The 25,735-nt window shown below is 40.6% G+C and overlaps 1 protein-coding gene across 8 annotated transcripts in view; it reads right to left on the minus strand.

Moving 5' to 3' along the window:
• bbx (BBX high mobility group box domain containing) overlaps positions 1–25,527 on the minus strand; it is a 49,670-nt gene extending 24,143 nt beyond the window's left edge. Inside the window, exons 1-8 of one of the 8 annotated variants that reach the window (XM_026181877.1) lie at positions 25,424–25,527; positions 22,571–22,646; positions 11,526–11,697; positions 11,135–11,386; positions 10,558–10,759; positions 10,406–10,473; positions 7,543–7,623; positions 6,517–6,582 (exon numbers count right to left, since the gene is read on the minus strand). In XM_026181877.1, coding sequence (XP_026037662.1) covers positions 6,517–6,582; positions 7,543–7,623; positions 10,406–10,473; positions 10,558–10,759; positions 11,135–11,386; positions 11,526–11,697; positions 22,571–22,632 — 903 coding nt within the window. In that variant the 5' untranslated portion in view covers positions 22,633–22,646; positions 25,424–25,527. Of the gene's footprint in view, positions 1–6,516; positions 6,583–7,542; positions 7,624–10,405; positions 10,474–10,557; positions 10,760–11,134; positions 11,387–11,525; positions 11,698–22,570; positions 22,647–23,941; positions 24,107–25,303; positions 25,321–25,423 lie in introns of those variants that run through there. The other 7 variants (XM_026181878.1, XM_026181882.1, XM_026181876.1 and 4 more) reach the window with 7 other exon arrangements.
• Between the last annotated feature and the right edge of the window lie 208 nt (positions 25,528–25,735).

The following is a 25,735-nucleotide window of genomic DNA, read 5'->3' on the forward strand; positions in this document are numbered from 1 at the left end:
AAGAAAGGGCCCCTGCACGGTATGTACCACCAGCAAATAGAGAAGGTGGCTGATATCCAGAAATCCTACCAGTGGCTGGACAAAGCTGGACTGAAAGACAGCACGGAAGCACTAATCATGGCAGCACAGGAACAAGCTCTGACTACAAGCTCCATAGAGGCTGGGGTCTATCACACCAGGCAAGACCCCAGGTGCAGGCTGTGTAAAGATGCCCCAGAGACAATCCAGCACATAACAGCAGGGTGTAAGATGCTAGCAGGCAAGGCATACATGGAATGCCATAACCGAGTGGCCGGCATAGTGTACAGGAACATCTGTGCCGAGTATAACCTGGAAGTCCCGAGGTCAAAATGGGAGATGCCCCCAAGGGTGGTGGAGAATGACCGAGCTAAGATCCTGTGGGACTTCCAGATACAGACGGACAAAATGGTGGTGGCTAACCAACCGGACATAGTGGTGGTAGACAAACATGAGAAGACGGCCATAGTGATCGATGTAGCGGTTCCGAATGACAGCAACATCAGGAAGAAGGAACACGAGAAGCTAGAGAAATACCAAGGGCTCAGAGAAGAGCTCGAGAGGATGTGGAGGGTGAAGGTGACGGTGGTCCCAGTGGTAATCGGAGCACTAGGTGCGGTGACTCCCAAGCTAGGCGAGTGGCTCCAGCAGATCCCGGGAACAACAGCGGAGATCTCTGTCCAGAAGAGTGCAGTCCTGGGAACAGCTAAGATACTGCGCAGGACCCTCAAGCTCCCAGGCCTCTGGTAGAGGACCCGAGCTTGAAGGATTGACTGCCCACAGGGTCAAGTGGGGAAATATATGTGTGTGTGTGTGTGTGTGTGTGTGTGTGTGTGTGTGTGTGTTGCCCCACACACACTAGGGCTGGGCAATAGGGCCTAAAATTCATATCGCGATATAATTTGAAGAATGTGCGGTAACGATATATATCACGATATATCCTTTTCTTATGTATAACGTATTTTCCACACTATAAAGCACACTTAAAATCCTTTAATTTTCTCAAAAATTGAGATTGTGCCTTATGTATGAATTCTGGTTGTGCTTACTGACCTCAAACCAATTTGGGAGTGCAGAAATCTGTTAAAAAATGTTTTAGTACAACTTTGGTAAGCTGCACTGCTTGATGGATTGTCACAGCATTATGGCTGCCGTAGTGAGGAGCTTCTCGGAGTAATCTGGGTCCAAAATTCTGTCCACTTCAGGTCCCAAAGTCAAGCGAACACTAAGAGTTAAAAACGGTCTAAATTCTTTAATCTTTAATAAAATCATCAGCATTGCTGCTTTATCGGGTGTAACAATTAAGTTTTACATCCATGCATCCATGAAAACAGAATTTATTAAATTTAATGGAGTTAGAAGTTAACAGGAAGTTAGCTCGCTAGTTTACACCTAAACATTTCATACCATGTTCTGACTGACAGACAACTAAACAGCAGTGACATTTGCAGGGTTCCTGAAGTTGGACTACCTGGTATATAATGTTGTGCTACGTGATTGCTAACCACACAGCTATGTTAGCATAACATTAGCACAGTGAAGCTGGAGGATGAACGCCAACTTTTTTTTCCACTCGATAAAAGTTAACGTGAGGGATTCTGGTGGTTAGGGACAAATGCAATCGCATAGCAGGATGCTATACACGGGGCAAACTTCAGTCAGGAGAACAACTGAGATTATTCATCCACAATACAAGGTTAGTCATTAATATACTGCAACAACATGGGAGTAGAACAGCTGCAAGAGAAATCAACATTAATGAATCAATGTTACGGAAGTGTAGGAAGCGCAGTTTTTGGCTTTCCCCATATTTCAAAAGTGCTTCATCTCTTTGCTATGACTGTCGCCCGGCATAATTTGCAGATGATAATGGTTTTAGCCGCTGTGATGCTTTCGACCAAAACAGGCGCAGCTTGATGACATCATCAACATGCGATAGAGCGATATAGTCAAAATCTCTATCGTTGGCCAAATTTATATAGTTTCTATCGTATATCGTTTATATCGCCCACTATGAGGTGCCGTAAGGGACATTATTACTGAAACGCTCTCACACACACAACTGAAACGCTCTCACACACACAACTGAAACGCTCTCACACACACTACTGAAATTATGGCTCTCACACACACTACTGAAATTATGGCTCTCACACACACTACTGAAACGCTCTCACACACACTACTGAAACGCTCTCACACACACTACTGAAATTTTAGCTCTCACACACACAACTGAAACGCTCTCACACACACTACTGAAATTTTAGCTCTCACACACACTACTGAAATTTTAGCTCTCACACACACTACTGAAACGCTCTCACACACACTACTGAAACGCTCTCACACACACTACTGAAACTTTAGCTCTCACACACACTACTGAAACGCTCTCACACACACTACTGAAACGCTCTCACACACACAACTGAAATTTTAGCTCTCACACACACAACTGAAACGCTCTCACACACACAACTGAAACGCTCTCACACACACTACTGAAACGCTCTCACACACACTACTGAAACGCTCTCACACACACCACTGAAATTTTAGCTCTCACGCACACTACTGAAACGCTCTCACACACACAACTGAAACGCTCTCACACACACTACTGAAACGCTCTCACACACACCACTGAAACCAGAGGCATTTCTGCTGAACAGGAAGTTGTTTCCTGACAAGGAAACTGATGGAAAAAGTGGTATATTTCAAAACACTACAAGGATTTCTACTCAGCAACCTGCTAGTACAGCAGTCCCCAACCTTTTTTGCGCCACGTAAACAATATAAAAAATAAAAAAACGATAAATACCATGAAAACCATAAATAGAAATGTGTTCGAATTTTTGTGGAGGAATAAAACCCATTACATAGAAAGATCTCAGCTTGTGAAGGGATACAATAAAGGTGGTATCAAAACTCCAGAATTGGAATTTATGGTTGGCACCCTTAGAATTAAATGGTTAAAATCTTGTCTGTCACAGCCAGACTCTACTTAGCTCCACATCCCATGATTCTTGTTTAATAAAATAGTATACAGGATTAGACTTTATTTTGAAATGTGATTTTGCGGCAAATAAAATCCCCATAAAGATATCAAACTTTCCAAAACAGAAGTTGCATTTTTGGGAAAATGAGATTTACCCACAACTTCTCCCCATAATTCAACCTTATGGAATAATAGGGTAATAACACTTAATCAAAAATCAATTTTCAAGAGTGACTGGTTTGAACAAAAATATTATATTCATAACAGATTTGTTGGATGATAAAGGTGTCATTCTAAGTTACACAGACTTTTCAGAAAAATATTGTCTAAACTGTTCTCAAAGAGAATATAACAAATTTTGTGAACTGGTCCCACTGCCTCTGCTTCATTTGATTAAAATTTTTATGATATACAATAATTTCTCATCAGTGCTCCCAAATTTATTGCTAGGGCAATGTCAGCTGTTTGATAAAAATGCAATAAGAAATTTGTTAGTAGTTTCTTCAAAGACAAAATATTTCATAGTTACAACAGAATGGTTACATGGCATGGTTCTAATTTAGTTATTTTATATACACTGGATAAAGCATACTAAAAATTTATGAAATAGCCTATTCTACCTAAAGTTAAAGAAACACACTTTAAACAAAACTAATACTGTGGCAGAATTTCTAAAAAAAGAGATTTGGCTTTGAGGTGGATCAGTGTTCTTTTTGTACTGATGAAAATGAAACCCTAGAACATCTTTTTTTTTTCTATGCCCTATCACACAATGTATTTGGTGCAACTTAAAAAATTGGATTTCCCTAAATATTAATGATGTGCCACTGTTTGAATTACATCATAATTTTTTTTATATGGATCATCTAGCATTGGATGTCTCAGACATTATTAACATCATCATACTTGTTGAGTATTGCAGCATCGACAGCGATCAACTCGAAGGAAAATGACGATGGAGGCAAAAATGTCCTTAATATTTTTGGGAACTTTATTCCTCATCAACATGCGGCAAAACTTTTCTCATGGGTGCCATTTTCGTTGTGGTATACTTTTTTTTTTTTTCTTAGGGGCGTGATCTTAGGGGCATCTTAGGGGCATCCGTGCTCTTACAATGAAACAGTACCTCCTTGTGGTGGCAACTAAAATACTGTCTCTGTTAAACCACAGTAACCATAATGCAGTTAAACACTGTACAACATGAGTACACACAATGAATATCTTAACAATACTTTTGAGTAAATATCATATCCATTGTGCTAAATGGAGGAATGCTAAGCCTTCTCTCCCTGGTTTTATTGATGATTTTAAGATATTTTTCTTTGCTAAAAAAGACAAAAAGCACATATGCCAAAAAAATAACCAGGATAATGCACGTCTCCCGCTATTCTAAATTTTGACTTATGCTGAGGCTAATATATTGTTAAGTAATGCAGCTGTCTCACTAAGGTCCAGAATCGATTTGTTCCACGATTCGATTCAATTCAATTCGATTTGATTATGGGGAATTTTGACAGTCAGAAATATTATAATTCAGATCAGTACATTTACATATTTTTGTATTTAAAAAAAGGAAGCTGACACACGCAAGACTTTATCAAAGGTGTGAGCATCACAGCAGATGCCTTTGTGTCAAAGTAGCTGAAGATAAAACACATAAAAACATGAAGGTGGTTTTCCTGGCCTGGGATTTTATAAAAAATATTCTGCAGTACATCAAAAACGGAAGAAAACCATTAATCAACATATGAACGTTACCTCTGACGTTACAGCGGTTTTATTAGAGACACGGCTAACGTTTTGCATTTTGCATAATTTTAAAAAGTTTAAATTTATTCAGTATTGAACGGCAGAAATTAGGTTTTCTTTTCGGAAGTATGTAAAATGAAGAAAAAAAAAAAAACAGCGGCCGACTGCGCTGTAAAAAACAGTAGACTTGTGCATAACAAGCAAGCGAATAATACAGAAAACAGATTTTTAGACGGGAAACTGTTCTTGAAGTACAGAGAGAGAGAAAGAGAGAGAGAGGGCTGTGCATGACGTGCGATTTTATCGTGGTGGAAGCAAAACAGTGAGGGAATTCATGACGATGTTTATGTGAAGCGCAGTTTGGATCTTCTTTTGCTGCTGGTTCAGTCAATATTGTTTGGAGAGAGATCAAACTAACAGCTTTAGAATTGGCGCAAAAACGGCGTGAAAACAAAGCGCGGACATGCCGACAGATCAGAGTCAGCGAGCTGTCGGCTTTCAGCCCCGACCGTGTCCGTGCTGTCGGGTGAGAAAGGCGACATCTCACTGATTCTGATCCGCGGGTCCGCGCTGTGTGTTTACGTCTTTGTGCAGAAGCCGTGTACCTGCTCTCATTTACTGTCTTAGCTGTTTGGTGGTTGTTGAAATTTTGTGAGGTTTCAGTAGTGTGTGTGAGAGCGTTTCAGTAGTGTGTGTGAGAGCGTTTCAGTTGTGTGTGTGAGAGCGTTTCAGTTGTGTGTGTGAGAGCGTTTCAGTTGTGTGTGTGAGAGCTAAAATTTCAGTAGTGTGTGTGAGAGCGTTTCAGTAGTGTGTGTGAGAGCGTTTCAGTAGTGTGTGTGAGAGCTAAAATTTCAGTAGTGTGTGTGAGAGCTAAAATTTCAGTAGTGTGTGAGAGCTAAAATTTCAGTAGTGTGTGTGAGAGCGTTTCAGTAGTGTGTGTGAGAGCGTTTCAGTTGTGTGTGTGAGAGCGTTTCAGTAATAATGTCCCTTACGGCACCTCATAGCCCACCCCTAATACACACACACACACACACACACACACACACACACACACACACACACACACACACAGAGGGAAATAATATGAAAATGGATGTAGATGGATATGTAGATCACACTTCCTGTTGTACCTGTTCAAAAAGAAATCTGAACAGATACAACATAGGAAACAATAAATGAAAAATTAAATTCTACCAGTCAAAAACACAAACTACATTTGCTTTTGAATCTATAGCACAAGGATATTTGTGTGCAAAAATATTTTTTCTTTATTTAACTTTCTATTAAATGTTATCTAATTATTGATTAGATTGAAATGGATGGAAGGATATTTACTGCGAATGGTTTTGTTGTTTTGCAGTGCATCGTTTACTCTTAATAAATCTTAATGTCTTAAAAAATTCAAGTCATCTATTTTATATTAGTAAAATGTAATTTTTAATAAGTGTAGGTCGAAATATTTTAGCATGAAAGCTATCAAGACAGTTTAAAGCTTTACAAGTCAAGGTTTTTGTGAAGAAACTGCCACCTCTTGGTAACACAGCAAATGAATAATAGAGGTGTTCCTATTCAGAAGCAGAAACATCACAGGAGAAGGAGAGATTCCTAGCAATTGATAACTGGATAGGAACTGACTGAGAGTTTTCTGCCAGTCAGCTGGGAACGGCAATTAAAATTGGCTGCATCTGTATTTCAGTTTTCAAACGAAGTCCAGTTTGGTTGCTCAATTATACTATGAAAATTCTTACCTCAGCAAGCTGGAAGAGAGCAGACTGTCTGCATAACTTTCCTTCAGGTGCTGCAGACAGCGATGACTGTGAACACACAGTAACAAGTGTGATCACACAGTTCAGCTTTCTGCTGATACCATTAATATTCAGCAACAACAACTACGAATAACAAATACAACTGTGTTGACAGTAAACCTAGAGCATTCGAAATAACAAGCATTGCTGGTGAGAATGCTCAGTTATCACCAGTTTGGTTTACTCTTCTTTGCAGAATTGTTTTAATGTCGTAGGGCCTGGCACCCACATATGGGCACATCACATTTTGGGTTGTCTAGACCACAATACTACATTTTGCTCTTTCAAATTGCTTTCAAATGAGCCATATTGCTCAAAGGGGCACAATTGTTGTTTCTCATTTTGTTTTTATACTCAGGAAAAATTCAGCTGTGTTCAGACACCAAATAAAGAGTTTTGCACATCATTATTCAATTGTGACTTTATAGTGTTCTATCAACAGTATAAAGCCCAAATAGCAAAGAGAAATTAAAAAGGCATGCCATGAAAGAGTTCGGGTCTTTGGAGGTTAATTCAGCTACATTGAAGGGTTTTCAAGCATAAGCATGAGACCAAAGCATGTAATCTGTGTCCAGACTTTGAGTCTAGGGCAATAAAAAAAACATACATTTGTTTTTTGGAATTAATCACAAGTAATTAATTATGTAAATACTGGGGGCAATTTCTCAAAAAGCCAAATGCGTTTGATGAATTGACATTTGGCAACACTGTCAGGACTCCTGCCATGACACAAGAAGCACTGCAAAATAAAAGTGCTACATGTTTTCATTTTTTTCACATTATCGTAATCTCTGGAAAAATGATGACCTAAAATTTTTCAGTTGTGTGATTAATCAGTGGTATTGCTGGCTGGTTTTGAGTTCTAGGCCATGCAGAGCACTTTCTTGTGTTTTGGAGTAACTCCTCCCACATCTAATGACTTAGTTATGATGATAGGTACCTCTTTCATGAACTAAAATTTCAGCCTACCTCAGCCACTGGTGAAAGGGCTGACTGGACCCTGTTTTCAGAAATGTCAGGCACTCTGTTTGGTATTGTCCCAGAAAACATCTGTGCATCAAATAAAGAGGGTAAAAAACACATAAAACTAAATAACACATCAGCATTAAATGACTTTTCGAAAACTCAAACCCGAGACAGTTGTCGTTTTAATCAGATAAATTTAAAACTAATCAATGATGCAATTATATGTGAGCAACACTAATATGCCAGTACCCGAGTTGGTAAAGTAAGTTTTATTTTTTGACTAATGTATAAACTGCTATGCAACTTAGTTCAAGTTCAAGTACAAAGTTTATTCGCCACATGCAACTTAATCTATATTAGTATGTACATTACTATTTGTTGACTTCCTTTTCTATTAATAATATAAATCAGCAAAGCAAATAATATTAACTAGATATTTAAATTAAATTCAGTAAATGGTTTCCTTCACTGACTGGGTCAGGTGCTTTCAAATATACACACACACACGCAGCATGGACACCTAGGTTGTCAATACAACAAGGAATGGTATGATTTTCAATCGGATATACATGGTACATGGTAACAATTTGAAAATCATACCATTCCTCGTACTCGACTTGTATCAACATCCCAGGTGTCAATGCTGGGTGACAACAACACCTCATCAGCCTTTTATGGCTTTGGGGTAATGAAAAAAATATTAGTATTGAAGGCCCTCTACTGGAGAACTTGTGCATTATCACAGTGCACCTAAAATTATACTGCTTCACATTTCAAGTGGGAAGTCAGAAATCTCAGCTTCCATTTCGGAGTGCAAAGCCCCCTCAATTCAAATTTGACTTAAAGAAAAGGAAGAAAGGAAGAAAAAACCCCATCATCACTCACTTCACATTATCAGTCGTAAAACTGAAACGTTTTTAAATCTGTATGACTACTGTTGTGTATTTGTGACAACCCTATCCATGAAAATGCTGAAGCAGTGTTTTTGGGCTGGCTTTGGGCTTTATTGCTAATGATAAATGAATGTCTCTGCCTTGCTTAAAGCAAAGATATCCTCTTTTATTGCTTTTCCTAATGGAACGCATTTAACTTGGAAGTGACATCACTGCCAGCTATGACATTTGACTTTTGGTAAATGGAGCACAGCATTAAGGCAATAATTTGTTGGAGAAAGACATTATTTGTTGTTTTGCTGTACACCACACAGTGAAATTTAAACCAAACAATGAAAATGTGATGAAGTGCAGATTTCCAGTTCTAATTCAGTTTTAAACTTTTAAAAAAGTTTGCATTAACCGTTTACGAATTCTAGTCATTTTTTAATAGGCCCACATTCTCAGAAGCTTGGAAATAATTGGACAACTGTCTGGCAAGCAGTTTCATAGCCAAGTGAGGGCTGTTCCCTTGTTATTTTATGACAAATGAAGCAGATATAATATTTGAAGCTCATTTAGGCTGCTAAATTTATATTCTAGAGCTTTTTACCCTACTTTTAAATATGAACCGCAAATATATGTCAGTGCAAGTGAAGGAGGCCATCACTAGCTTGAAGAAGCAAAATAGACAGTGAAAAAGAGAGTGAAAAAGCTTAAGGAGTATCCAAAATCAACAATCTGGTACATACTTAAAAAGAATGAATGCACTGTCAGCAACACAACAAGGTCTGAAAGACTACGGAAAACAAAGTGGATGATTTCAGAATTCTTTCCTTGGTTAAAAAAAAAAACAGAAACAAAAGCAAAACAAAAAAAACCCCAAAAAGCTTCATAACATCTAGCCAAATCAAGAACATTTAATGAGTGATCATTGTCAAAATCTACAACCAAGAGACGCCGTGATGATTATAAATACAGTGGGGCAAACCACTGGTTATTGCCAAGAACAGGAAGGCTACAGAGAAAGAGAACCAGCTCATGATCCAAACCACAACATACCAAATCATTTGTCAAATATGGTGGTGGCAATAGTTATGGTACGTGCATGTATGGCTGTAAAACATGGGTGGGGGGACTCCAGGCCGTAAGGGCCGGTGTCCTGCAGGTTTTAGACGTGTCCTTGATCCAACACAGTTGATTTAAATGGCTAAATTACCTCCTCAACATGTCTTGAAGTTCTCCAGAGGCCTGGTAATGAACTAATCGTTTGATTCAGGCATGTTGATCCAGGGTGACATCTAAAACCTACAGGACACCGGTCCTTGAGGCCTGGAGCTCCCCACCCCTGCTGTAAAATCACGTCACTAGTACTTCTTGATTATGTGATTGCTGAAAGATGAAGCAGGATGAATTCCTTAGGGCAACTCTCTGCTGTCTTCCAAAAACGGATTGGACAGTGCTTTACAAGGCAAATGAATAATGACCCAAAGCATACTACAAAAGTAACCCAAGGGTTTCTTAAGGAAAAAAATTGAATATTTTTCAATCTCCAAGTCAGTCAAGTAATTAGATTAGAGCATGTTTTTCCACGTGCTGAAGGCAGAAAGAACCACAAGCAAGCAGGAAATGTAGACGACTGTAGTAAAGGCCTGGAAGGGCATCTCAAGGGTTGAAATACAGCATTTGGTGATATCCATGGATTCTGGGCTTCGTTGACTACAAAGGATTAAAAACAATCCTTATATTTAAAATTATGCTAGTTTGCCCAAGTAATTTCAAGTCTCTGAAAATGGGGGACTAATTATAAACTGTCTGTTTTCTGAAGAGTTAAGGCCAAACACTCGAACAATTTCTTGAATTGAAAAGCACTTACATTGATTGTTTGATTTAAAATCCACTGTGGTGGTGGACAGAGGCAAAACTGCAAAAAGTATGTCGCTGTCCAACAAGTTATGGACCTAACAGTATCTGTGGCTTATCAAGTGACCTACCTCTCGGTTTGTGAGGGCATGTTCCCCAGCTAGCAGCAACATGCTCAGGCCCCCCATCTTTGTAGGATCTAGTGAGGAATAGCGTTAATTTACAAAACAGGCCAATATTTTATTATGCTACACTATAATAAATAATGTTTAATAATACACACCTGCCATGGCAAAGTTCAACTGTGGCATACTTTCCGTTTTGGGCACTTTTTTGGCAGTGGAGTCCTTGGATGAGTTGCAAGAAAAGGACCAAACTTTTTTGCGGGGATTGCTGACTGGCTGACAGGAAGTGCTCTTAACTGGTTTGCTGGTGGTGGGACACCACTTGTAGCCTGGGTTTGCCTTCATAAAGGCATCCTTGTACTGGAAGAACATACAGAATGAATTTGGTTATAAGCAAACCCTATAAGCAATTTAATTTTTATTTAATTGATCATTTCATTTTTATACTTTAACAAAGTATTTCTATTTCACATTATAAACTGACAAGCAAAAAGGATGGGTAAAAAAAAAAAAAACACCTTTATTTTTTACAAGCACTTCTTTAAGTACTACTGGCCTAGGATAGAGTACCACAGGAATGAGTCTTAAAATTCAGAAATTAGTTTTCATTATTGTACTTTTAAATCAGAGGAAATTGCATTGAAGTTTTAGAATTCATTCAGAAGTGCACCACTTTGACCCTGCTGAACAAAACATGGAAATATCATGAACTTCAGAGTCATAAAGTAGCCTCACCTCCTTGGCCATGTCAGTGTATTTCTGTTTCTCTTTGGGTTCCAGGACAGCCCACCAGTCAGCCAGGATTTTGGTGGCCCCGCGATTGTCCAAGCGAGGGTGTTCTTGCCGCACCAGGGAGCGGTGGCGTTTGCAAAAGAGCAGAAAGGCATTCATTGGCCGGCGTGCCCGCTGTTCGTTTGTGTCCTCCTCCACTTCCTCTGTTGTGACTTCACACTGTGAATGCTGTGTCTGGTTGAACAGCCCTGCCTGCTAATAAAATTTAATAAATTCCTTTGATTCAATGTTGCACCATAGTTTCTGTCTGATTTATTTGTAATAATCTGAAATATTAGTTATTCAGTTGGGCAGAAGTTATTACAGGAACAACCTGTAGTGGAAACCCACTAACCTTCACCAGCTCCTCTTCATCTTCTTCCTCCTCCTCCTCAGAGAAATCAAGAGCCTTTTTGGAGAGAAGTGGGTGCCACTGTAGGCATTTGCGCTTGGGGCGTTTGCCAGTGACCTCCCCTGCAACAGGTGGCTCCTTGCTCCTTCCTCCACCCTTCATCGTACTACTGCACCTAAAGCAAAAGAAAAGAAAAAACACATCAGAATGGGCACTATAAGTTTGTACAAAACACACAGTGAAAGCATCAAGCATGGAATCTGTGATACTTGCTGACAAAATAGATTTTACTGGAGTGTTATAGTAATAAGATACTGTGAACAAGTAGGACAAAGGTTTACTTAAAGCTGGTGTCCCTGGGCATGCAGTGCCAAGAAATAGTATTTGCCCCCTTTCTTATTTCTTTGTTTTTTGGCTATGCTATACACTGCTGCATCCAATGCTTTGCACTGTGCTTGGGGATGTTAAGCTGCTAAGCCATAGAAAACCATTTCATGAAGATCTCTATTCACTGTTCTTGAGCTGAAGGTCATATGAAGTTTGGAGGTCTGTAGTGAATGACTATGCAGAATGTTGTCAACCTATGTGTATGTGCCTCAGCCAGTGTTTGGTACTGTAATTAAATTACTTTTCCACTGAAAAAGCAGAGTAACTGATTATTGTTCGTTTTTTAATTACAGTTACTTACAATGTACTTGTGTTAAATTGTAAAATAATTGAACTCGCTGAATATCATTATTTAATTTCATTATTTTATCATCTAAAGGTAAAAGTAAACTCTGCCGCTATAACATTGATGTAGTGCAGGTGCACGTCATTTCACGCCAGTTCACTGCATAGTTGTATCCTGAAGTGGAAGATGTCGGACTTGGCTGAAGCGAGTGGCTGCTTTATGAAATGGAAATATTCCCGTCACTTCACTTTTCTGAAACAAGCAGACAAGAACATTAAAGTAATATGTAAGCTATGTCCTGGGGAGAAAAAACTATCGGCCGCTGTCAATAGCACGAGTAATCTACTGAAGCACCTGACACGACGTGAACGTTTTCTACTTACTTAGATAAGTGTTATGCTGACGTGGAAATGGAGCTTAAAGGGACATTCGAGAGTTTGGAATATATTTCCACGACTGCTGACATTTGGACCAGTCATAACAAAAGTTTTCTCGGAATGACGGCATATTGGATTGATCCTTTTACTTTTGTACGAGGACATGCAGCGCTAGCATGTAAAAGAGTTAGAGGTAGACATACATATGATGTAATCGGCAATGAAATCGAGCAAGTACATTCGGCTTATGGACTGAACTCTAAAGTGACAGCCACCGTGACCGACAACGGGTCCAATTTTATCAAAGCTTTTAGAATGCTCCAAAAATCAGACTCTGATGAAGAATCCGAAGAAGATGAAGAGGTGACATTTACTGATGTTGAGCAGTCCCTCTCCACAGAATCTGAAGGACAGTTTTCTCTCCCTCCACACTTAAGGTGTGCATCACACACACTGAAGTTAATTTTTCATGATGTTGAGAAATGGCTTCAAGCAAATGAGGCAAAATTCATCTACAGAAGTGCAACTTCAAAGTGTTCTGCAATGTGGACAAAAGCAAACCATTCTTTTGTTGCTTCAGAGTTAGTAGATAATTTTTTCAAGAAAAAACTCATAGTTCCCGTTTCAACACAATGGAATTCATTTCATGACGCCCTGTCCAGGATCACTGACATTCCCCTTGCTGACTTAAATACTGTCTGTACTCAGTTTGGAATCAAATGCTTCACTGATCGGGAGTATCTGTTCCTAAAGGAGTATTGTATTGTGTTGAAGCCACTCACTGTTGCGCTAGACACATTGCAAGGAGAAGAGAACTGCTATTTTGGAATCCTTCTTCCAACTCTGGAAGTCAGTGGTTCGATCCCAGGCTGCTCCAGTCTGCATGCCAAATATCCTTGGGCAAGATACTAACCCCATGTTGCTCTCCGATGCATCCATCGGAGTGTGAATGTGTATCAATGTAAGATACTTAGCACTTAAGCTTAGAAGTGCTTGTGTGAATGGGCGTGATTGGGTGAATGAATTAGCTGTATAAAGCGCTTTGAGTGCTCGGACAGAGTAGAAAAGCACTACATAAGAACCAGTCCATTTACCATAAACTGGAGCTACTCGCCCAGTTTAAGGTGTCCCTGTCCCAAGCGCTCAAATTACCACTAGTCCCCGCTGTTGCCTTCATCCTACACATCTCTTAACTCCTCTTTTAGCCATTGGCTTTTTGAAGCTTCTTGTGTTCCTTAGCTAACTGGCACAGATGTTTCTGTATACTATGCCACCTAATTGGTTATGGCATTCCATGTATGCCCTCTCTGCTAGCATCTTGAACCCTACTATCTGAGGTCTGGTGTAGCAACATCTACAGTGGGGCAAAAAAGTATTTAGTCAGCCACCGATTGTGCAAGTTCTCCCACTTAAAATGATCACAGAGGTCAGTAATTTGCACCAGAGGTACACTTCAACTGTGAGAGACAGAATGTGAAAAAAAAATCCATGAATCCACATGGTAGGATTTGTAAAGAATTTATTCGTAAATCAGGGTGGAAAATAAGTATTTGGCCAATAACAAAAATACAACTCAATACTTTGTAACATAACCTTTGTTGGCAATAACAGAGGTCAAACGTTTACTATAGGTCTTTACCAGGTTTGCACACACAGTAGCTGGTATTCTGGCCCATTCCTCCATGCAGATCTTCTCGAGAGCAGTGATGTTTTGGGGCTGTCGCTGAGCAACACGGACTTTCAACTCCCGCCACAGATTTTCTATGGGGTTGAGGTCTGGAGACTGGCTAGGCCACTCCAGGACTTTCAAATGCTTCTTACGGAGCCACTCCTTTGTTGCCAGGGCGGTGTGTTTTGGATCATTGTCATGTTGGAAGACCCAGCCTCGTTTCATCTTCAAAGTTCTCACTGATGGAAGGAGGTTTTGGCTCAAAATCTCACGATACATGGCCCCATTCATTCTGTCCTTAACACGGATCAGTCGTCCTGTCCCCTTGGCAGAAAAACAGCCCCATAGCATGATGTTTCCACCCCCATGCTTCACAGTAGGTATGGTGTTCTTGGGATGCAACTCAGTATTCTTCTTCCTCCAAACACGACGAGTTGAGTTTATACCAAAAAGTTCTACTTTGGTTTCATCTGACCACATGACATTCTCCCAATCCTCTGCTGTATCATCCATGTGCTCTCTAGCAAACTTCAGACGGGCCTGGACATGCACTGGCTTCAGCAGCGGAACACGTCTGGCACTGCGGGATTTGATTCCCTGCCGTTGTAGTGTGTTACTGATGGTGACCTTTGTTACTTTGGTCCCAGCTCTCTGCAGGTCATTCACCAGGTCCCCCCGTGTGGTTTCTGGGATCTTTGCTCACCGTTCTCATGATCATTTTGACCCCACGGGATGAGATCTTGCGTGGAGCCCCAGATCGAGGGAGATTATCAGTGGTCTTGTATGTCTTCCATTTTCTGATGATTGTTCCCACAGCTGATTTTTTCACACCAAGCTGCTTGCCTATTGTAGATTCACTCTTCCCAGTCTGGTGCAGGTCTACAATGCTTTTCCTGGTGTCCTTCGAAAGCTCTTTGGTCTTGGCCATGGCGGAGTTTGGAGTCTGACTGTTTGAGGCTGTGGACAGGTGTCTTTTATACAGATGATGAGTTCAAACAGGTGCCATTCATACAGGTAACGAGTGGGGGACAGAAAAGCTTCTTACAGAAGATGTTACAGGTCTGTGAGAGCCAGAGATTTTCCTTGTTTGAGGTGACCAAATACTTATTTTCCACCCTAATTTACGAATAAATTCTTTACAAATCCTACCATGTGAATTCATGGATTTTTTTTTCACATTCTGTCTCTCACAGTTGAAGTGTACCTCTGGTGCAAATTACTGACCTCTGTCATCATTTTAAGTGGGGGAACTTGCACAATCGGTGGCTGACTAAATACTTTTTTGCCCCACTGTATGTATCTTGTTCTTAGAAGCTGTTCCTGTGCTGCCACTATTACTGCCTCTGTGTTGTCTTTCAGTCTATTTAGTGGTTGTGGCTAGCAGCCTCTCCATAACGTCCATTTGCCTGTGGGACTACAAGGTACTTGTAGCTGACTTGAATTTCTATAATCTTCCCTTTCTGCAACCCCCTCAGTTCTGACTACTTTTCCTCTCTTTGTTACCATCCAACTAAACTTCTTCATTTCGAATGGTATTCCAATGTCAGTGTCGTTGCTGTAGATCCTGGTGGTTTGGATCAGTGTATCGATGTTTCATTCACTCTCGGCATACAGCTTGATGTCATCCATGTAAAGAAGGTGCCTGATAATTGCTCCATTCCATAGTTGGTACCCGTAACCAGTCTTGTCAATGACCTAACTAAGGGGGGTTCAGGCCTAACCTTTGCTGCTCCTGTTTTTCCATCAGTCTCTCCAGTACTTGAGGCTGATCCACTATCCCATAATGTTGTCTTCTTCTGTAAATTTATTTTTATGAATGATAATGGTAAGCGCTAAGCTTCCTGACAAACACATTACCTTTCTTGCAAGTAATAAAAGTAATAATAAAACTATATATTTGTATCAGTGAGATGAGTCACACATGTCTGAGCTCATCTAGTCTTGTTTCTTTCATCTAAGAAATACTGTAAAAATCAAACCTTTACTGTTATCCAAGTATTTAGATGCCAAGAGCAGGAATGACGGCTGAACACTGAGAGTCCAATGATAAAGGGGACTGATAGTGAGTTTAGCACTGTGATATGTCCAGCATGTTACATATATTATTAAAGATTTCCGTATTATGAATCTGGGTCTTCATAAGGTCATAATAGAGACCCCACAGCACATTTCTTTTTCTTGTTGTTCAATTAAAATTAAGGGTTCGCTGTATGGCTGATGTTCTGGACAGCTGTAATATTTATTTAATGTTCACATATTTAGGTTCCTGGAGTGGACTGTTTATACTGGGGTCTACTGCCTAAAGAAGAATCAAACAGTCGTAGCATGGGTAGTGGCAGGATAGACGTTTTTTCATTTAGTGTAAATGGTCTGTTGAACCAGATAAAAAGTAGTAAAATTTAAGAAAAATGAGGAAAGAAAAAGCACATATACACTCAACAAAAATATAAACGCAACACCTTTGTTACTGCTCCCATTCCCCATGGGATGGACGTAGAGACCTAAAATTCATTCCAGATACACAATATAACCATCCCTCCCAAACAGCAGTCACAAATCAGTCCAAATGTGTGGTAGTGGGCACATCTGCTATATTGAGATAATCCATCCCACCTCACAGGTGTGCCACATCAGGATGCTGATCTGACATCATGAGTAGTGCACAGGTGTACCTCAGACTGCCCACAACAAAAGGCCACCCTGGAATGTGCAGTTTTGTCTCACAGCAAAATGCCACAGATGCCACAAGCAATGAGGGAGCGCGCAATTGGCATGCTGACAGCAGGAATGTCAACCAGATCTGTCGCCCGTGCATTGAATGTTCATTTCTCAACCATAAGCCGTCTCCACAGGCGTTTCAGAGAATATGGCAGCACATCCAACCGGCCTCACAACCGCAGACCTCGTGTAACCACACCAGCCCAGGACCTCCACATCCAGCAGGTTCACCTCCAAGATCGTCTGAGACCAGCCACCCAGACAGCTGCTGGAACAATTGGTTTGCACAACCAAACAATTTCTGCACAAACTGTCAGAAACCGTCTCAGGGACGCTCAACTGCATGCCCGTCGTCCTCATCGGGGTCTTGACCTGACTCCAGCTCGTCGCCGTAACAGACTTGTGTGGGCAAATGCTCATATTCGATGGCGTCTGGCACGTTGGAGAGGTGTGCGCTTCACGGATGAATCATGGTTCACATTGTTCAGGGCAGATGGCAGCTGAGAATGTCCCAGTTCTTGCATGGCCAGCATACTCACCGGACATGTCACCCATTGAGCATGTTCGGGATGTGCTTGACCGGCGTATACGACAGCGTGTACCAGTTCCCACGAATATCCAACAACCTCGCACAGCCATTGAAGTGGAGTGGACCAACATTCCACAGGCCACAATTGACAATCTGATAGACTCCATGCGACGATGTGTTGCACTGCATGAGGCAAATGGTGGTCACACCAGATACTGACTGGTTCTGGGTCCCCAGACCCCCAATAGCGCAAAAAACTACACATTCCAGGGTGGCCTTTTGTTGTGGGCAGTCTGAGGTACACCTGTGCACTACTCATGATGTCAGATCAGCATCCTGATGTGGCACACCTGTGAGGTGGGATGGATTATCTCAATATAGCAGATGTGCCCACTACCACACATTTGGACTGATTTGTGACCACTGTTTGGGAGGGATGGTTATATTGTGTATCTGGAATGAATTTTAGGTCTCTACGTCCATCCCATGGGGAATGGGAGCAGTAACAAAGGTGTTGCGTTTATATTTTTGTTGAGTGTAGTTTATCTACAAGACACCCACCTAAACTATAAGGAACAAGAGAAATGAAAAAGAATGGATTTTACAAATGTATTTTCATTTGTAAACCTTCTAGTTTTGGTGCAGTACCACGTGATATAATAATAGAGACCCTAATAAATAATTTTAAAACTTTTCCCATATTTAATATGACCTATAACCTGTACATTTCAACTGGAAAAAACAAACACATCTTTTAGGGAAAAAATATAAAATGAAAAACATACAATGAGCTGGTTGCAAAAGTGTGCGTATCCTTAAAACAACACTTTGTTGAAGCACCTTTTGATTTAACCACAGCAATCAGTCTTCTTGCGTAAACACATGCCATCAAGTAAAGACAGCCTGATTCACCACAAATAAAGTTCAGCTGTTCTAGTAAGATTTTTTTCTGACATTTACTCAGTTGTTTGATACAGGAAAAGGCCATGGTTCACGGGGAATTCACAAAGCATCAAAGAGACCTTGAAGGTATCAGTAATGTGAACGATACAGAAAAATAGGGCTGTTCGATATAACGATATATATTGGATGACAATATAAAAACGTCTATCGTTTCATTTTACACTATCGTTTGTTTCATGGTGTCGCAAAATAAACTGTTTACGGCAATATTTTGTCATCGTTTTGATGGTCACTGTAGTGGCTATATTAATTTCTTAAAGTTCTCTCTTTCTCTTATATTTAATATAACCACACTAGGGACGACAAGCGCCTGTTTTTATGCGTTTTGGTTAGCAACAACGACGGTAACACCATCGCGTGTCCGCTTGTTTATATTCCACATAAACTTTTCACAATAAAGCTCAAGATCCTGTTGAGACTTTTCAAAATAAACTGAATCACGTGAAAGAGCAGATTATTCACGGATGAGAAGCAAAAAAAAGAGCCGCCAGGTGCTAAAAAATAAACCTTAGACTCAAACGGTAGAACAGGCTTTTCCCCGCAGCACGCCGTGTAATAAATACTCACAAAGAAAATGGCGGCCGTTACAACTTATGTCTAAAAATGTATAGTTTCATGCATCTGTTAAAACACTCGACTCCAGCTACATGACGCGCAGCTGGAAGCACTTCCCGCAAGTCGAGCTGCCCGAGATTCACAGAATTTACAGAAAATGTTACATTTTTGTGATTTATATCGTTATCAGGACGATAGAATTCTTACATCGGGATATGAGATTTTGGTCATATTGCACAGCCCTACAGAAAAATGTTCATGGTGCCAGTTTAGCTCAGTGGGTGAGCAGACATCCAGGTGGCACCTGGCCAGAAAGTAGTGGCCTGAGACCAACCTGCACCCCTTTGTTGCATGTCTTCCCTGCTTTCCTGTCTTTCTACACCGTCTCTATCCAAAAAAGGCTAAAATGCCAAAAGAAAATCCACAACATTGCATATACAGTGGGGCAAAAAAGTATTTACTCAGCCACCAATTGTGCAAGTTCCCCCACTTAAAATGATGACAGAAGTCAGTAATTTGCACCAGAGGTACACTTCAACTGTGAGAGACAGAATGTGAAAAAAAAAAATCCATGAATTCACATGGTAGGATTTGTAAAGAATTTATTCGTAAATTAGGGTGGAAAATAAGTATTTGGTCACCTCAAACAAGGAAAATCTCTGACTCTCACAGACCTGTAACGTCTTCTGTAAGAAGCTTTTCTGTCCCCCACTCGTTACCTGTATGAATGGCACCTGTTTGAACTCATCATCTGTATAAAAGACACCTGTCCACAGCCTCAAATAGTCAGGCTCCAAACTCCGCCATGGCCAAGACCAAAGAGCTTTCGAAGGACACCAGGAAAAGTATTGTAGACCTGCACCAGACTGGGAAGAGTGAATCTACAATAGGCAAGCAGCTTGGTGTGAAAAAATCAACTGTGGGAGCAATCATCAGAAAATGGAAGACATACAAGACCACTGATAATCTCACTCGATCTGGGGCTCCACGCAAGATCTCATCCCGTGGGGTCAAAATGATCATGAGAACGGTGAGCAAAGATCCCAGAACCACACGGGGGGACCTGGTGAATGACCTGCAGAGAGCTGGGACCAAAGTAACAAAGGTCACCATCAGTAACACACTACAACGGCAGGGAATCAAATCCCGCAGTGCCAGACGTGTTCCGCTGCTGAAGCCAGTGCATGTCCAGGCCCGTCTGAAGTTTGCCAGAGAGCACATGGATGATACAGCAGAGGATTGGGAGAATGTCATGTGGTCAGATGAAACCAAAGTAGAACTTTTTGGTATAAACTCAACTCGTCGTGTTTGGAGGAAGAAGAATACTGAGTTGCATCCCAAGAACACCATACCTACTGTGAAGCATGGGGGTGGAAACATCATGCTATGGGGCTGTTTTTCTGCCAAGGGGACAGGACGACTGATCCGTGTTAAGGACAGAATGAACGGGGCCATGTATTGTGAGCCAAAACCTCCTTCCATCAGTGAGAACTTTGAAGATGAAATGAGGCTGGGTCTTCCAACATGACAATGATCCAAAACACACCGCCCGGGCAACAAAGGAGTGGCTCCGTAAGTAGCATTTGAAAGTCCTGGAGTGGCCTAGCCAGTCTCCAGACCTCAACCCCATAGAAAATCTGTGGCGGGAGTTGAAAGTCCGTGTTGCTCGGCGACAGCCCCAAAACATCACTGCTCTCGAGAAGATCTGCATGGAGGAATGGGCCAAAATACCAGCTACTGTGTGTGCAAACCTGGTAAAGACCTATAGTAAACGTTTGACCTCTGTTATTGCCAACAAAGGTTATGTTACAAAGTATTGAGTTGTATTTTTGTTATTGGCCAAATACTTATTTTCCACCCTGATTTACGAATAAATTCTTTACAAATCCTACCATGTGGATTCATGGATTTGTTTTTTTCCACATTCTGTCTCTCACAGTTGAAGTGTACCTCTGGTGCAAATTACTGACCTCTGTCATCATTTTAGGTGGGGGAACTTGCACAATCGGTGGCTGACTAAATACTTTTTTGCCCCACTGTATCATGGAACACAGTGAAGACAGTCAAAGTTAAAAGTGGAAAAAATATGGAAAAACAGTAATATTGCAAAGAACTGGGCGTCCCCAAAACTGATGAAACAACAAGACGAAAACTCATCATAGAGGTTGCTAAAAGAACTACAACAACACTGAAGGAGTTGCAGCTACAGTACTGGGAAGTGCTAGTTGTGTACTACATGTGACAGAAATTTCCTGTATTCTCCATATGTCTGGACTATGGGGTAGGTTTGCAAGATGGTAGCCTTTTCTAAAAAAACAAAAACAAAAACAAACAAACAACCAAAACAAAACATCTAAGCCAGGCTACAATTTGCAAAAAAATACTCAAAGTTTCCCAAAAGCATATAGTAAAATGTGTAATAGTATGATAAGACCATGGTTGAACTGGTTGTACGCTTAGCTCTGACAATACTATCCATAACCAAAAGACCACCATACACATGGTGGCAGGGTCATGGTTTGGGGTTGCTTTTCTTCAGTTGGAAATGCAGCTTTAGTCAATTATGTACAGTTACAAACACCAGTCGCTTTTGGATCCAAAGTTTTTGATGTCTGCTAGGAAGATGACAATGAAGAAGACTTTCAACTTTAAAGACAACAAAACTCAAGGATCCCACGAATGCAAAAACAACAAAACAATGATTTCACCAGAAAAAAGTAAAGTTTTGAAATGGTCCACCAGTACCCAGAGTATGTGGGGCAACCTAAAGACATAAGAGATGACCTCACAATCCCAAAGATTTGGAGCATATTTGCAAGGAAGAGTGGGCAAATATTGCCAACTCGAGATTTGCCATGCTGATAGACTCTTACCAATAAGACTGATTGATGTGAATACAACGTATCAGTTTAAGGGTGTGCAAAGTTATGTAACCATTTTTAAACATTTAAAAAAACATTTAAACAGATTTGTTTTTCAATTCAACTGAGCAGGTTATAGGTTACATTTAAACAGGAATGTGTACACTTTTTATATGTACTGTACCTCCTTGGGACCAATTTCTCTTAAAAAATTAAAAATGACAGTCTAATTATTTTTTTCATGTAACAATTTCAATGTCACCTTCTTATTCTAGTGCACTGCTGGTATTTGTAAATAAATATAATGACATCATAATCTCTGGTACAAATTCCAATTCAGAAGTTCTATTTCATTCAAGGGGAAGTGCACTCTTAGTTGTAGACTATTATGAAGAGCTACCAAGCGAAATCATCGTTTTAATAAAATGGCACCCCTGTGTTCAGCTGTAGTTCTCTTACTACATTTTAATGTTTTACACACAAACCAGGCAAATTACTGAACATTGTAAATGTATCCTTTCTGTTTATTTTCACTTGCTGATGTTTAATTTTTCCACATGTTTGCACTTCTGGATGTGTATCAAACATAGGACAAATTTAATTACCATTCAATGAATGAATGATATAATGACTGTGAACCACAGTTAGACTAGATGACAGCAGTTGCTTTTATGAATGTTGTGTGGAAAACAGGAATACTTACTGAAGAAAATTATAGAAATGCTGTATGAGTGATGAAGATGAATCTGTCACAGCCTTTGTCATGCAATGACGATGACCTATAAAACACAAGACACCGCTCAGTGATCTTTTACACTTCCATCTCTGCAATGATTCCGCAACACCATGAGCTTGATTGAGTGCAAAAAATGTATGCAAAACAACTTTAACAGCGCATTAGTGAGTAAACATTGCATAGCACGAGACCCCACCGGCGTGAAAATATCGAGAGGCATTGTCTCATTTCAATGAATTCGCCCTTGTAGCCAGAACAAGACATGTAGGCCAAAACCCTTTGACCACCGGGTTCATTTCATCTAACTGCCCCGAATTAAGGAGGCACAGTTGCAGTGACTATTTTGCTACGCAGTGGTCTCAGGTAAATCGGCAGATGCCCGATCGGACTATCTGTGTTGAGGGTACCGATGTACTGTGTCGAGCCTCGTGAACAGTAACGCCACAAAATATGCGAGCTGCGTGAATAAACGACCCGTTCGTCCATTTAACACGCTTCTACCACTAAGCACACATTTGTTTTAAAATCTGCGTGCAAAATGTCGACGTAAGCCTTGACAAGACAGACAAGCAAAATGCGAGTCCATCTTGCTTTGGTTTAGAGGAGGAAAAAACCCAAGTACGGTACAGTAGTGGGGATATTTCACTCCTGTCAAACTCCCCGACAATGTCGCCGAAAATGCCTCCCACACCAAGAAGGAAAACAATCTCTCTGGTTAATTAAAGTGGGAATTTTTTGACCGGGCACATGCATCTGTGGTCAGTGTTTTGCACAGCAGTAGTTCTATTTCCTCACACTGTTACTAGGAATAAAAGTAGCTAGTTAGCTTGCTAGCTGTGCTAACTGGACGAGGTACGCTTTTAATGTGCAATAGTTTCCAATACTGTAAAAAGGTATCGAGCAGCTGTTACCAAAGACACCGACACAAACTGGATTTCACGTATTTGTGCTGTTTCAACTGTTCCTTTACATACAACGCAGGTCTGTGGCCATGTATTTGATGCGGATAGGAGGAGGCGGCGGGGGCATACCACCTCACCGTGAAACAGTTGCCATTTATTTTATACGGCGATTTGAAACAGAACTGAGGAAATATCTGGCAGCACCCTAACCGTGACAACACTGTATGCTTTCTAACAATGGTAAGCAATGAGATGTGGACGAGGGAAAAACATGAAAAGGACAAGCCAGCAGGCGGACATCATGTCCAAACAGCGATTAGAACAATTTTCGGTGTGAGTGACTGAGAGGCTGACAAAACAGCGACTGCTTTTTCACGTAAAAAACATAGAACCACACGTTCTCTGTCATGACCACTCCCTAAACGTCTGAACATACCTCCGGTATCCTGCTCAAGTACCGAAGGGGGCTCTCATCACTGGCGCCGTCCACCTTTTTAACTTATTGACACATCATAACAGTTCTGCACTGGCTGTACGAAAGCAAGCGAGGTCAAGTCGATTCAAAGAACACCAACAGAAACAGGAAGTGGTGTTATTTACCATTAAAATAAAACTTCACATATTTCAGCAAAAATATATCAATCTTCACTCCAGGTACAGGTATTTATTTATATTATCTTTGACGTGTGATCCATGCTCTTCTGCTTATCCGATTCGGGGGGGGGGGGGGGGGGGGGGCTTGGAGAGCGTCCCACCTGCCATAGGGTAAGCCCTGGACAGGATGCGCACAGATCAAGGACCAGGGTTGTAAAAAATTTTCTGGAAGAATCTGCCAGAAGTCTGGGATAATATTGTAATAGTTCATATAAAATAATTACTTTGAATTAATTATGGAAAGGCTGTATGAGTGATGAAGATGAATCTGCCACAGACATGACGTATGAATATAAAATACACTGTTCTCAGTCATTTTTTTTTACACTGCAACAATTCTGCAACAACATTAGCTTGATTGGGGAAAATGTATGTAAATGACATTTAACAGCGCATTAGGGAGTAACAAGCCCCACAAGTGAGCACAAGGCCCCACTAATTAGCTTTTAATTTATACACACACACACACACACACACACACACACTAACACACACACACACACACACAGAGAGAGAGAGTATATATTGCCAAATACTTTCTTGTCATAGGAATTATTAACTTCTTCAGTTTTACTTGTGACCCATTAATAAACAAAAACTTTCCATTTTGCCCTAGGACTTAACAACATCCATCTTTCTCTAAAATATTAATTTAAATACTATCCTCCCCTTGTCTTGCGAACAGCAATTTTATGTTATAAAAATATAAAACACTACCGTCAATTGAAAGCTTTTATTTCATAACACAAACCGGATGTCGACCTTGTTATTCTCTAGAACTTTATTGTGGTACAGAAACGCAGGACTTAACCAGATGATGAATGCTACTGTCGGCGAAGGCGACACATTAAACTGCTTCAACCCACCATAATAACACCGTTATGGGTTCAATCTGGGGAAAACACACACTTTTTCAGTCACTCAATATAACAGAAATCACTTTCGTTTTCCTCGAGGTGGGAGAAAATTCATATCTCATCTATTCCCTCCCCTCCCCCGGTTTCCGAAGTGCTCATTCACAGACTGGCCTGTACTCGCCAACACCATCTTTCACTTAACTTTATATCTTTGAGCTCAGCCTGGGTGTCAAAGGTCACCGAAAAGCTGCGGTTGCACGTAAAAACACCGATAACTACGTACTTACCGCTGTTCCAATCAATATCGTCCGAGTGCCTACTTGTTATAAGCTTCCTGGGCGTTTGCGCGTGATAACTGATTCAAAAATGTTCTATTGATATATACCAGCGGGGTTAAAGATACGTACCTGTCAAAAGCACCACTTGACACGGCTAGTCAACTGCATGATTCTTCTTTAACAGCTTTAGCCGAGAAACTATCAACAGTTTTACAGAATTCTGTACGGACCGAAAAGAGCCACCCCGTCATGCAATTCCGTACGTGAATGGACACCGTTTTTGATTGACGGGGTGTCTTCGCCAATTAGAATCGTTGTTATATTGTAGCGTTTAGAGACTGTGCAAAGTCCTCAAGATTAATATGGATAAAATTACTCATAAACAACGCAAAATATCGTTAATATCGTCACACTGAGCTTCTGTAGTATTCATAAGAGGAA

Source organism: Astatotilapia calliptera, chromosome 10 (assembly GCF_900246225.1).
Source record: "Astatotilapia calliptera chromosome 10, fAstCal1.2, whole genome shotgun sequence".
NCBI lineage: Eukaryota > Metazoa > Chordata > Actinopteri > Cichliformes > Cichlidae > Astatotilapia > Astatotilapia calliptera.